Genomic DNA, 15,580 nt, shown 5'->3' on the forward strand with positions numbered 1-15,580 from the left:
ATCCATTAAAAAACAAAACAAAATTAAATTGCTGGGAAACTTTTAAATGTAGCCTTCCTTAACCTGGTGCCCTGCAATGAATATACTGTCCTGGGATGATGAGAGCTGCATATCAGTACAACTGGAGGACATAAGACTGTAGGAGGTAATATTAGGATGGTCTGACATTCCCTCTGTTCTTCCAGTTTCAGGTAGAAAACCAGAAGGTCTATTGAACATATAACAAGCCAGAGGACCAGAATCAAAATTAAGAAAAGACAATATTAAGAATACACCTGTAAACAAGGTTTTTTGGAATAAAGGATAAATACCCGACCAACAATTCAACATTCCTCAAGACTACAAAAACACATGATTTTTTCTGATATTAAAAATATCTCCTTACCTTACATAGGGTAAGAAGGCGGGATTTGTTTTCTAATTTATAAACTCTGTTTTCCCAAACACAGGGGAAACATTTGTCACATGTGTAAGATTACAGCTTGGAAGGTTACTTTAAAAAGTAAATGCTTGCTATTATAATTACAAGGTCCTAAATGTAGCTGCTTGCCACTATAGTTACAGTTATGCAAAGTGACTGTTTCCTGTCCCACTGTTAAAAAAATATGAAAGAGTTGCTTTCTGGTTACTTAAAAAACAGAATGCTATGTGGTACAAGCCTATGGCACAAATTATTTTTATTAGTGAAATCACACATATCCTGTAACTATTAAAATAACTGACAACCCAGTTACAGTTCTACTGTAGTAAAAGTTATCACTCATAGTCTAGAATCCTACTGAATAATTATGCCAGTGTTAAGTGCAATTATACAACTTGGAGCGGAGAATAGACACTAATTATCAAGCTGCCAGTTGAATTTTTGTCATGTACCAACTGGAGCATTTGGCAAATGACTCAGTATTGTGGATTCATTAATGAGCAGCTATCTGCAGCTCTGAATTATGCCACACCACTTGTATTTGTACAATATTCAGTTAGATTCTGGCATTTATCTTATAAACCTACAGTAAATTAGCTATGCTCTAGGGAATGCAAAAAGGAATTGACTACATATGAATTTATAACTAGTTATTTCTAGACTTTATGTAAGACAGTGCCTTCTCGGTCTCAGGTGGGATCAAACTGCTAGGAATCCAAGGAGGGGCTACAGAGCTTCAAGCAAAGAGCTTTCAGTCCTGCTGAAAACTTATCAAACACAGCACATTGTAAAACAAATCACTCAAGAGAAAGTGGCTGGAAGACATGATAAAAAGACTTATCTAAAACAGAAACTTGTCAGTTCTCAGAATTGAATTGTATGATCCAAAAAATTGGTCAGGTCAACTGTCTCACCATCTCACTCCAGAAAATGGGAACTCTAAAGACAACATCTCTTGCTTCTTATCAAGGCCCAGTGGAAAGCATTTATAGCATCTGGGATATACAAAGTCACAAATGCTTATTTATCTGTCCACTACAATAGAAAAGAAATCTAAACAAAACCAGACTGTATGGCATGCCCATTGCAATACTGGTGATGTTAAAACCTTAGCAAACATATTTTAATGACAATTTCTGTAAGTGTGCAAGGGACAGAATATTGCACCCCATTCTGGTTTCTTGACAGATCTGATAGATACCTATTAAAATTATCTTTCAGTGAAAACAGTCTTATTGTCATTAACATTGCTAAATTATTAAATTTATGATTGAGAACAGACCCCAAATGCTGTAAACTTAATAATTTGTGATATATATAACACAAACAGTACAACATTCCTGTTCAAATGGTGGGTCTTGTCATCAACTTAGACAAGATACACACAACTTTCCTCTGTGCCAGCTAAGACACAGGTGCCTACTTCATGTGATGTGGCAAAGATTTTTTCAGATGACCAGTTAGCTGCCCTGTGTGTATTCTCCAATAGGTTAATTGTTTCACCGCTACCTGCCAACCTAGGAGTTCAAAAGCATGTAAATGTGAGTAGATAAATAGGTACCACCACGGTGGAAAGCTAACAGTGTTGTGTGTCTAGTTGTGCTGGCCACGTGACCATGGAAACTATCTACAGACAAACGCTGGCTCTACGTCTTGGAGACAGGGATGAGCACCGTGCCCTAGAGTCGGACACGACTGGACTAAATGTCAAGGGGAACCTTTACCTTTACCTCCACCACTACCAGAAAGGAATTCACTCTCTTTAGAAGTGAACAAAGGTCCCCTGACCAACATCTGCCAACAGCAGCAACATTAACCTATGCACTCTGCTTAGGTGTTTTGCAGTGATAGATTTTTTTATGTATTTTGCTTAAACAGAAAGATTAAAGTATGTGAACACCTCCTAGATCTATTTAGATAAAACATGAGTGTTCAACAAACTTAAAATTGCCCCATTCAAACCTAATCCTGAACTATGATCTAGATTTACTTCAAGTAACCTTTGCACAGATTTGCTTAAATCATGTTCTCCTTTTCTCCTCTTTCACTTTCAAGAAGATAGAAACCTTTCATTTTTTTCCAATTAATCAAAATCTAGTGTTATGTATGAACCATAAACTATGTTTAAGCTTTTTATGTTATGTGCTGTCAAGTCAGAACCAATTTATAATTGTGACCCTAACAGAGCTTTAAAGGTAAGTGAGATGTTTATGGAGAGGTTTAAACAGTTCCACTCCATCCCCAATTGAGTTTCCATGATTGTGTGGGGATTCCAACTCAGGTCTCCTGAATCTTAGTCCATCAGTCTATCTGTCACACCACATTTGATATCCGTGTGGTTACGCTTAACTATTTTATTATATGTTGTTCTGGATGATGAGTCAAACTACAATGTTAGTAACAACAACAAAATTTTCACTGGTTGAAGGTGAATGTTCACTTGCTGGATACTCTGAGATGGAACATCTACTCTGGCAGGCTGAATACTTGCTGAGCCAATTTGCTAAGTAATTTCATTACCACTAAACAAACATGTTGCTGCCTGAGGCAAATAACAAGATAGCACCAGATCCCTATTCCATGTATGACGCTGATAATGCTATTAATCCAGCTTCAGCTGTTACTAGGCAGCAACACACATCTCCTGCAACGTGTTAAATGACAGCAGAATAGCTGGGATGGGAGGGCAGAGAAAGGCTGTGTGATGTTTCTGTCTTCCAACTATTCACCATCACTTTCTGTCTCCCAACCTCAGGTGGCTGCCTCAGTCTGCCTAATGGTAGGGTTCACTGTGAGCAGATTGCTTGAAATGTATCTTTACTTGGACTATTAATTTGCTGTCCTCTTGCTAGACTACAAAAGATCCCCAAGTATCTCTTGAGAGTCAGAGCAGACATTTCATGACAGGACACCATCTTGCTCAGAGTGTGATGTAAAACAGCCTTCAACTTCAATTGTTCCTCAACAATATCATATTAGCTGAGGCTAACTGGCATCGCAGTCCAAAAATCTGGAGGACATTCGGTTGAGGAAAGGTGATTTAGCATTTAAGTGTCATGTGGGGTTAAAGGATAATCCTGGAGAGAATATCTCTGCTTGAAGGGAAAGTCCAGTTACTACTATACAGAATATGGTGATGGTGGTGCTTCAGAGACAACCTTGATTGCTAATTGATTTTTTACTAATAATAAATAATTACATGCTGTCAAGTTGATTCTGATTTATGGTGACCGTTTTCAGCATTTTCTAGGCATTTTTAGGCCTCCTGATAGAGTACATTCTATAGCTTGGAAGGAGGAGAAACTTTTAAGCATGCCAATGCCACTTTGGTCAAACTAGCTGTACTGTACAAGCTTTGCTCTCATCCCAGCTTAAAGAACTTATATGACCACATATATTTTATATACACAATTTTTAGTTCTTCCTATATTTTATTAGAATGCATGACACAGAACCATCTCAATCCACCATTAAGTTATATATGCTCCATTATGGAGCACCTGTACACACAGATTTTGTATTGTTTTTCTACAAATTAACCTGCACCCTCTATAAAAAGAATAAAGAAATGCCTGCATACTTTCTAACTTCCATTACCACAAAATTTTATTGTTGTAGGATGACCTTTTCTACATATTAAACAGAATCTTAATGAAGGAAGAGAATGTTCATCCTTAAATTATTACATGTACAACTGAAAACTGCTAGAATAGATAGACACTGGTATTGTCCATTGCCATTAAAAAGGAAGGAAGAAAACTGAGAAGTGCAAAATGTCATTTTGTGCTGTTACAAGCTTTTTATGGTAGAACTGGAAATTATTCCTCTGAGTAACTAATACCAATACTTTGTCTTAAAATGTCTGCATTTTTATTTGACTTACTATGTTACTTACTGTGCAAGAGCTGAATTGCCCAATCATACTTATTCATATATTAAGGCCAGAATTCTATTATTGCTTGCATAAAGTTTGCATAAATTGCCACGGCAAATTGTGGCTAATTGGCAAGGTAACAGGACACAACTCAGTTCCACACCCAGTCACATGACCAATAGTGCAAATGAGATGTGCCTCAGAACCTTGTCAAATAGCTACAATTTAATTGCAACAGGTTATGCAAGCCTTTATAAACAAAAGTAAGATTCCAGCCTAGTTTTGCAGAGTTCAACAAGAGATACTGGCTCACAAAGAAGTATACCTAGGAATATAGTCTAGAATTCCATATGAAACAAAGTGGTTTACAACATCTTAAGGAGGAAACAGCGCAGAATGTATGAATGAACTATGTCTCCTTTTTGCTGCAGGGTTGGGTTGGGTTGGGTTTCCTGTATGTCATCCACACTGGCAATTTCCATATCTCAGCATGTGAAAGATCTGTAAGATCCAGCTATGTATTTGCATATAACTTTATGCAAGTCCTGGGAACAATCTACCAGGTAATTCTCCTCTCCAAGGTTATGCTTTTATGAAACACCAAGTCATTTGAGAAGGTTCAAGATAAGAAAACAGGTACAGCCTTGGTTTTATTTATATGGAAGCGATCACTGTGTTTCTCTGAATTAATGTGATGTAGAAAATCATGGAAAAATTCAATGGCAAATAAATGTCATGACTTTTAGCTGAATTGGATTCATCATCAATTTTTTATAATACAATGTATTATAAAATAAACTATTTTGAGAAATTGGGAGAAATGTACTTAAGCCAGACAAGAAATACAAAGCAAATCCTTTGCCATTAAACTAAGCTAAAGCAAACAACTTTGTATGTGTAATTAATATTTATTTACGGTGCCATTAAGTAGAAGCATCTTGTCCACCACTCCAAAACAGGCTTTTATTGTTGCTGATCGTGCTGAAGGGAGGAAAAAGGGATGAAGATCAATGTTAAAGAAAAACATTTTGCTGAAATAAACCTATACTTCAGTATACATTACCTTTGTTAGTGCTGCAATTCTCTGAGCCAGCTCAGCTTCCACTTCAGGCAATGTCTCAGCTTTTCGCATTGTCTGTTGCAGCTTTTGTTCAGCTAGTTCAAGGCGTTCCTGTAGCTGCCTGTTTTTTTCTTCCATCTGAAACCCAGAGATAATATGTTTTTTAAAAAAATATTAGAAGGCCAAATTTATACTAGTTCTTGGGAAATGGGTCAGGAGTGGAGGAATGAAAAGAAAGTGTAAATCAGAGCATACAGAGTATGGAAAGGATATGAAACAACTCAATTTATACAGCACGGTTTTATTAAACTGTGGGCTTGCACATATATTAAATATTATCCTTGGTTGTAACTGCTGAATTTACCAAATGGCTCCATGTCTAGATCTAAAGCCAAGGGCGTTAGATTGAAATATGGAAATTCCAGCCTATCTCCACTACAAGAGGGCAACCACGATCACACAGGAGCTGAAAAAAAGACTAATTTGTGCACAAGCTCCAAGACAATGCTCAGAATCACACTAAGACAAAGCTAACGTATTTGAAGCTGTAAAACAGAAAGTGAAGTTAGAGTTATATTCCTACAATCAATGTGACTTTCTAACTAAACCAAAAGAAAGCTTGTTCATACCAATAAAGAAGAAAAACAACAATGCAGAGATGGATTGGGGAAATATGATAAAGTATTGGCATCTCCTGTCACAAAGAATGTTACTTTCCACTGTTACAAGCTGTTGTTCTAATGGAAAAGATGAAGAAATACTAAATGACTTCTTTCAACTCTCTGTTCTAAGAACAAGGACATATAAGCTATTCCCATGGTAGTCTCAAAAGAACAGTGCAGTCTCAATTTGAAATATACCATGTTTTCCACCTACACTACAATCATCTTGTTGGGCATGATCATGGCTTCAAAAATTCTTATTTCTATCTTCTGTGGGTTGAAATCCTTTATCTCAGCTGAGAAGATGTACCGAGTGGGCATACTGATGTTCAGAGTATCATTTTGGCTGGCTGCCCAAGAGCAAATATTTCCACTTTCCTAAATGAATTGATGAGACATGTAATGATTTATTTAGAAACATCCTGAAGAAGTATCAATGCAAATTAATGCCAATGACAGATTGCAAAGTTAATAAAATGTACTAATAGGTACAATCAATAATCTGTTGTCTCTTGTGATAAAAAAATCAAGACAGAAACACACCTTGCTCAAAGGCGTTGTATTCCTGTGTCTGAACCAAAACACTTTTAATACATTACTGCTAAGAGTACTCAACAGTAAGCCTCATTGTGATCATTCTCAGATATGTCTGTACTGTTTTTCTTGGTAATCTATTTTTATATTTTCATTCATTGTATATCCTACATCTTTTCAGGCGATATCCATATGCCCTGCCTCTTTCAGACCCCCTGACACTGAAGTTTTAGGATACAGAGATTCCTCATAATTTTCCATTGCATGAGTGCCTTGCTTTGGTGTCACTTTTTTGTTGTTCTTTTGTTCTTTTTGCCTTTAGCTATTCTTGATTCACTCCCAGAATCTTGCTATTCTGATTTGACAGGAGCCAGGTAAGTCAGTGCATTAAGAAAAAAAGCACTGAGCTTTGTTATGAAATTTTTCTGCAGCTTACTTCTGGATAAAATTAAACCGAGCCTAAAATCGATCCAATGTGGTCTCTTTTCCTGCTTCAAAGAAAAAAATCCTAATTCCCTTTTGACCCAAATCCATCAAACTCTGGGGAGGCCAAGCAAGATCATAAGGGTCAATTTCCAAAATCACAATAGCAGAGTGAAAATCCTCTCTAGCACAGTTGTGCTGAATTATTGCATTTCCCACCTCTTTTGAGAAAGTCATGCCTGAGAAGGTTGACATCTCCCCACTCTTTAAGCCATCTCCCCTTACTTTAATGCTCTAGTAGCCATCCAGATACTGAACCTGACGAAGGAGGGCCTCCTTATTTGCCAGCTCATTTTCCAGCTTGTCATTCATGTCATGTATGGAAGTGGACTCCCTTTGTGCACTTAGATAACGTTTCTCAAGAGTCGTAATCCTTTCTTCCATGTCTTCTTTCTGTGCCATAGCCTTAAAAGAACAAGCAGTACATTGAAACATCACAATCAGTGGCTGTTGACAAAGTTCACGTTATTAACGAGATATGTTTAATTTTTCTTTTAATTTAAACATATTGAAATTTATGTTATAAAGGTATATTCACAAGGAGAATTTTTTCAGCAATAATTTTTTCTTTTTGTGCCATGGTGGAAGAAAGATGGAGTGTCTATTGCCGCTGGAGGTGGGTGGCAGAGTTGTTAACTGGGCTTTTGGGGAGCAATTGCCATTAGGATCCCAGGATAGTGATTGTGCTTTGAATACTACCTGCATGCCCGCCATTGCATCCCTTTTACAGTGTCTCACAGTATACATTGTCAAATAACGTCCATTACAAAACATTATTTTGTGAAAAGAGATATTTACGTCTAACTGCTTTCCTGGATTTCTCAGTTTTGATCAAGTAGGAAGGTGGGAGCATTTTACTTCTATACAGGTTTTCAACATAGGAAGTTGTTTCTGCTTGCATGGGGATCGGGAAGCACATGTCATTTACTATTTGACCTCAGGTTTGTAACATTCATAACCAAGGTCATGATGTATGTGTTGGGTGTGGAGGTGGTTGTCTCTTTGGACATTGTTAAAATTGTGTATTCTTTTCACACAAGTTCAACCATCCAAATTAATACTTAGTATCATCTGCTCTAATGATGCCCACAAATAGTTAACATATAAATATTTGAAATACAAATTCTGATAGCTTTTTTCTTCAAGTTATTTGCTCATTTTTATTGCCCATAACATGGTAATACTCAAAATGACAAACACAAGTCTCGAGATACCATGAAATATTACTTTAAATGTCAAAAAGGTACATCACTGTATTTTAGTCAGTCTGACTGTAAAATACTATGTGGATTTAAGACACAGAGAATATTCCATTTGTGTACTTCCACTGATAGAATGACACAGAACAGAACAAGAAGGGGATGATCTCATCTCCTGCTGCAGCTCCCCACCAATTCTGATGGGAAACTTTTTGAGTTGTGGAAAGCACTGTGAGAAGATCATCATATTACACTGGTCAAAATCTGCTGATGTGACCTGCAATTCAAATATGTAAGGAATTTCTGACAGGCTCTGTGGAGCGATAGTGTAGAGACTCACTCTTTTGCCACTTCATATTGCAAAAACCACCACACAGTAAAACACTCATTGTGTGTGGATGTCACTTTAGGCTATTCTTGGTGGTGGCTAACTCAACATTGCAGTGAAATGTATTCATCAATATAATGAATCCTACATGGATCATGGATTTTCCCACAGCCCCACAAATTTGGTTGCTTCTGCTCTTTTTCTTTTTTTTAAATATATATATATCATAAATGAAACTTTTTAATTCATCTGGTGAGCCATAAACAAAGCCACTAAATTGGTGTCTTCAAATACCCAGAAGATTGAGGGTGGGGGGCAGGACTGTGGAGCATATTCACTTATTTTGTGTATAGATTAAAAGTCTTAATTCAGAATAAAATATAGGAAAATGTATTTTTCCAATAATTTCCTAGTTTACTCTAGCACTGATACAAAGACTACATATCTTTATGAATAGAAAAGGCAGTGTTCTAGAACTTGGTCTAATGTCTCAGGCAGCTTTGTAATGAATGGACAGATTAATAGTAAAATGGATGAACAAAGAAATGAAGATGCTGTATATTCTTTACCTCTCTAATGTCTCTCTGATATTTGCTGTTCAGTTCTTCAGTTTTAAGGAGGTCCTTCCTGGCTGTCTCTGCATCTTGCTCTACCTCCCCAACTCTGGAAGACAACGAAGCCAAACGCTCCTTCATCTGTGTCATTTCATAATTCTGCTTTTCAAGGAGTTCCTGTAGTTCCACCAACTGACTATTCTCATCATTTGAATCAATGGAGCCATTTGAAAGACGCTGTTTAGGAAACAAAAAACAAAAACTTGACAGTAAATTATCATCATCAATATACTGAAATAATAGTGCAAAAAAGCTTATGAAATCAATATTGATGTGCATTTGGAATCTTAGATATAAACTCGGGTCCTGATTTTAAATTAATTAAGCTTTCCAAAGTCAACTACAACACTTATCAAAATGTATCCCAAGCTAGCAGGCATTTCAATGGCATTGTGTCAAACAACTGTTAAGTAAACAAATGAGTAATCTTAATATTTGTCCATATCTGTTCAAGACTCCCTGCAGTATTTTTCATGGTGCTCTTTTTCAGAAAGACATTGCTGGAATGTTGTCACATGAAAAGATAATACTAAAATGTTTATGAAATGTGAGGGGGTGTATTCACTTCTGTAATACTGGACCCAAGCCATTGAAGGCTTTATAGGTTAGAACCAGCACTTTGTATTTTGAATTGTACCTGGAAACAGATTGGCAGCCTGTGGAGTTGCTGTAATGGGGAGGGAGGTGTTATGTGATCATGAACAGACCAGATCTCTCCAAGAACGGGCACAACTGGCACACTAGTTTTTATTGTGCAAAGGTATTTATTTATTTATTTATTTATTTATTTATTTATTTATTTATTTATTTATTTATTTATTTATTTATTTATTTGATTTTTACCCCGCCCCTCTAGACAACGTGTACTCGGGGCAGCTTACATAGGTTAAAACACATATCAAATGCAATTATTACAATTAATACTAACCAACACATTTTTAAGATAGCAAGACTCAAAAAAGAAGAAAAGATAAAGAAAAGAAAAATCACTTAATTGACTGGGGGGAAGGCCTGTTTAAATAACCAAGTTTTTAATTGGTTTTTGAAAGCACCCAGCGAGGGTGCCAGCCGAATTTCAGTAGGGAGGGTGTTCCACAGTCGAGGGGCAACCACCAAGAAGGCCCGGTTTCTAGTTTTCTCCTTCCGGGCCTCCCTCGGCGTCAGTCCCCTCAGCCGTCCCTGCTGACAGGGACGGGTGACTCGGGTAGATCTGGGCGGGAGAAAGCGATCTGCCAAATATTGAGGTCCCAAACCGTTTAGGGCTTTATATGTAATCATTAACACTTTGAAGTTGATGCGGAAACGAATAGGCAACCAGTGCAGTGCAGCCAGAGTGGGGGAGATGTGCTGATATTTTCTCACCCCACTAAGAAGCCTGGCTGCTGCATTCTGGACCATCTAAAGTTTACGCATCAGCCTCAAAGGCAGCCCCATGTAGAGTGCATTACAATGGTCTAATCTCGAGATTACGAGCGCATGGACTAGAGTAGTGAGAGCCCCCGCATCAAGATATGGACGCAGCTGGGCAATCCGCCATAGATGAAAATAGGTGGAGTGGACCATGGATGCCACCTGGGTTTCCATGATAAGTGCTGGGTCCAGATGTATCCCCAAGCTGTGGACCTCACTCTTTGCAGCAAGATGACTCCCTCTCCCCCCAAAGGAGAGGGAGTCATCTATGCCGCTGATGGAAGGGCCACCCACCCTCAAGATCTCCATCTTGTCCGGGTTCAGCCTCAATCCATTCGACTGCATCCAGTACAGTCTCCAGGCAGCGCTGGAGGGACAGGATGGCATCCACTGAGGTACTCTTGGCCACTGCCAAAACCTGGGTACCCAGACTGAGAGACAAATCCAAGATCAACCCCTCTCAAGTTGTGCACCTGCGTTATCAGAGGGGGTGCAACCATTCACAATTTCTTGAATGTTAAATGTCATATACCCTCCTACAATAATTTGTGGCAGTTTTGCTTGTTCCTGGATTAAACTGTCCTACAATATTCACACATACCTTTCCATACCTTTTATTTCACTGCCTTGAATGTGTTTTGGTGTTGGTTTTGTTTACCATTTTTACTGTGATATTTGTTTGATTGTTTTTAGTATTTGTATATTTACTGTTTTTAGCTTCACATACTGTCTTTTAATTAAGTTGCACCCTTTTTAAGGAGAAAGGCAGGGTAAAAATATTTGAAATATATAAATGAATTTAAAAGATATATTAAAAATTTGTGTAGGCATTTGCTATTGCACATTGAGTCCTACAAGTAGAGTGCAACAGCAAAGATAGCAAATGCAGTCTTATCTTGTGGCAGTTTGCAACCAAGGTTTAAAATGATTATAATAGGATTTTTGGTCATTTAATGATTGGGAGTTGTCAAGTCATGCAAGCCCCATTGATTAAATGTGTCTATTCTAGATGGAGCAAATGGCTGGACTTAGTCCTTTGTCTCTAGATATAAAAATGGAGGCAGAATTGAGCCTCTTCGGGTTGACTGAGTTGATCTGAGAGAAAGTCAAAGGAGCTAGATGGATCCGACTTACCGGCAAAAAGTTAGTTTATGTTTGGTAACAGTATTTGTGTCTCCTATTCTGATGCAACATTCTGCAGAGCCTGATGTATGAATTAATGCTGCCTAATACCACCATGCATTGAAAGAAAAGCGTAAATAATGCTAGATAGTTAATGTAAATCATTGTACTTTGGGACATCTGACAGTGGATTTGTGATACTTTGTATTTGCTTTTGTCAAACTGCTGCTAAATTAGAAATTGGACTTTTTATTCTTTTAAAAAACTGGATGATGATGAACAGCAGGTGAAGAAGCATGAGTATTTCTTGAAATAAAAATGGTACAATGGATTCTACTCTCTCAACCATTGCCACAATGTTTTCATTGCATGTATAGCTAGTTCTTCCTGCAGTGTCACTCAAAGGTCTTGAACAAAACTACAGGCTACTGGTGCCTTTGGGTCAACATACTTTCTACTTATGTTTTAAGATAATCATATCCTCCCTGTCCTGAAAATATACACGGAAGCCCATAGTGCATAATTTAAAATTATAATAATAGACTGAAACAGCCCCATTCTAACAAACCCTAGCAATGAAGTCACGGTCACAGAAAAATAGATGTCTTAAGGCATTCTAAGTCAGCCCAAAATGCTTTCAAGAAAAGAAAGGTTTGGTTGCATGCAGAAAATTCCTAACATCTTTCAGAAGGTCAGTAACTTGAAAAATATGACTCAAACTCAATTGTTAGTACCATCTAGAACAGTGGTTCTTAACCTTTGTTACTCGGATGCTTTTGAACTGCAACTCCCAGAAACCCCAGTCAGGACAGCTGGTGGTGAAGGCTTCTGGGAGTTGCAGTCCAAAACTCCTGCGTAACCCAAGGTTAAGCACCAGTGATCTAGAAGAGTCCTATTGAATTAACAGGAAAATAAGTTAGACAACATTTATATACATTTCAATGGGTTTGTTCCAATTGGGATTAACAATTAGATTTAGTCGTAGGATCCCTTCACCACCTACTGATCTACACCTGCAACACAATCAAAGATTTTTATTGGTAAAATAGTAGTGCAGAGAGGTTAAAAGGAAAAATGACGTGACACTTTAATCAGGTTATAGAACAACACTGTTTCAGCATATCTCAAATGATGTGCTTTTCCTGAGTAATTTTTTTTTAAAAGAAAAAGCACAACAGAGTGATGTTCTGAAATCAGCACCCCATCTATAGTACAGCCACAGCAGAATCCTTTTTGAGGGGGGAAAAAAAAACATTGATGGCTCAACCAGATGTCATAGCAGTGGCCAGGAGGAGAAAGAGGAGAGGGCTGAAAGAGTCACAAACTCTGCAATCAGTGGTGGTATTTGTCACAACAAACATGGCATGTAGTGGAGAATAATTAAAAAATATCCTGAGGGAATGTTGCACCTACATGGAGACTAAATGTAGAAGAGATCCAGGAGGGAAAAGACAGCACACCATCAGCTTGTGAATGGTTGTAAGGTAGAAAGAGAAGGCAAACATATGCTTGAGTCTTCTCTTTCCACATAGCACGGAAAGGAAAGCAGTATGAATAACACATTATTTTTTTCTTTCTCCACTTCAGATGAAAAGCACAGCAGCAACTGCAATCTGCTATTTGCATATGCAATGTATCAGCAATTGGATGGATAACAGATATACAGGAACGTGAAGCTAACATTTTCTTTGCAGCCCCTAATCCTCTATCAAAATGAATGAGAAAGTTATTGAAATACCAAAGGATCATTTTAAAAACTTCTCTATGCTGAAAAATGTAGAGTATTAAGGGAGGAAAAAAGGGGTAAGCATGTTGATATCTAATACTATCTATCTGTCTGTCTGTCCGTTTGTTCATCCATTCATGTATCTACACAATTACTTTCTCAATTTATTGTGTATCAATATGATTGGGTAATAAGGTAAAGGTAAAGGTTCCCCTTGACAATTTTTGTCCAGCCGTGTTCAACTCTGGGAGGCAGTGCTCATCCCCGTTTCCAAGCCATAGAGCCAGCGTTTTGTCCGAAGACAATTTTCCGTGGTCACATGGACAGTGCGACTTAGACACGGAACGCTGTTACCTTCCCACTGAGGTGGTCCTTATTTATCTACTCGCATTTGCATGCTTTCGAACCACTAGGTTGGCGGGAGCTGGGACAAGCGACGGGCCCTCACTCCGTCGCGTGGATTCGATCTTACGACTGCTGGTCTTCTGACCCTGCAGCACAGGCTTCTGCAGTTTAGCCCACAGCATCACCACGTCCCTTATGATTGGGTAATACTTAACCGTAAACCTGAGTAAGAACTTTTGAAGACAATAGCATTTACTTCTGAGTAAAGTGTATGTAGGAGTAGGCTGCATGTTATATGTATGTTTCTTTACAGGTGGTTGCTTGGTTACTTTATCAGCTTTACTAAAGTCTCCTGCCTACATTCTTAAACCATAATGTCCACAAATATCAAGATATACTGGCCAGAAACCTATTTCTTAATGTTGGCCAACGTAAGTCTAACAGCCTGTCAAAGCTTGTATTTCTTGTGACTCTCTAGTGACATGATGGTGCACAAAGAAAAATAAAAGCACTGAATTATTAACTAGCAGCAATTTAGCCTCCATTCATATCTATATCGATATCATCTATATCTATATCTATATATCTATATATTTATATCTATATCTATATCTATATCTATATCTATATCTATATCTATATCTATATCTATATGCTGTTGCTATAAGCCATCAAGTCAGAACTTACTTATCACAATCCTATTAGGGTTTTCAGGTAAGCCCATTGTCTTTTTTAGGGAGTCGGTCCATCTCATATTTGGTCTTCCTCTTTTCCTGCTGCCTTCCATCTTTCTCAGCATTGTTGTCTTTTCAAGAGAATCCTGCCTTCTCATGATGTGCCCATAGTTCCAACATTTTTGCCTCCAGAGATAGTTCAGGCTTGATTCTCTTTCTAGTAATCCAAGGTATCCACAAAGCTCTCCTCCAGAGCCATATTCCAGACTAATCAATTTTTCCCTGTCAGCCTTCTTTACTTTCCAGCTTTCACAGCCATACATGGTGATCAGAAACACAAGAGTGTGAATGATCTTGGTCTTGGTCTCCAATGACACATCCTTGCACTAGATGATCTAGTTCCTTCATTGCTGCCATTTCTTAGTCCTAGTCTTCTGATTTCGTGGCTGGAGTCTCCATTTGATGATTAAACCAAGGCATACAAAATCTCTTAACTATTTCAATTTCTTCATTGTCAGTATTAAAGTTTTGTATTTCTTCTGTAGTCATGATTTTTGTCTTCTTAACATTCAGCTGCAATCCTGCTTTGGCACTTTCTTCATTCACTCTCCCTAATAGTTATTTCAAGTCTTTGGTGCTTTCTGCCAGTAAAATGGTGTTATCTGCATATCTTTCACCAATAATTTAAGATCTATCTATATCAATATATCTGAGAAAGATGGCCTAGTAGTATGGTCTTAAAACAAATATCTCATTCTATCTCATCTTCAAAATGATTAAATTTTACTATTATTATATAAGGACTGATCTGATCCTATTCTTCGAACTTCTGTGCAGTAATATGTTTTTTTCTTCACTGTTTTTATTTCCCCTAATTTAAGAGTTTCAGATAACTATCAATAAAAACATTTGAAGTTACCATGATGTAAATCAGGTAAAATAAAACTTTATTTTGTTCCGGACACACACATGAACCAGTTTTCCATACTGACTGTTGCCTGTGTATAATGAAGTAAACCACAGCTTCTGTGATTTAAGAAATTATTCCAATATCTCTATAATCTGATATAAACACTAGTCTAAATACTGGTATTACCAGAACACTTCACATGTGCTCCTTGCCCACCA

General features: G+C 37.6%; 1 protein-coding gene across 18 annotated transcripts in view; it reads right to left on the reverse strand.

The window, feature by feature from the left end:
• PPFIA2 (PPFI scaffold protein A2) overlaps positions 1-15,580 on the reverse strand; it is a 324,926-nt gene that overhangs the window by 72,290 nt on the left and 237,056 nt on the right. For all 18 annotated transcript variants that reach the window (XM_078376967.1, XM_078376962.1, XM_078376960.1 and 15 more), the window contains 3 exons: positions 9,131-9,352; positions 7,293-7,439; positions 5,359-5,493 (listed from right to left, as the gene is read on the reverse strand). In XM_078376967.1, coding sequence (XP_078233093.1) covers positions 5,359-5,493; positions 7,293-7,439; positions 9,131-9,352 — 504 coding nt within the window. The remainder of the gene's footprint in view (positions 1-5,358; positions 5,494-7,292; positions 7,440-9,130; positions 9,353-15,580) is intronic.

The sequence above is a fragment of the Pogona vitticeps genome, chromosome 5, assembly GCF_051106095.1.
Source record: "Pogona vitticeps strain Pit_001003342236 chromosome 5, PviZW2.1, whole genome shotgun sequence".
NCBI classification, from domain to species: domain Eukaryota; kingdom Metazoa; phylum Chordata; class Lepidosauria; order Squamata; family Agamidae; genus Pogona; species Pogona vitticeps.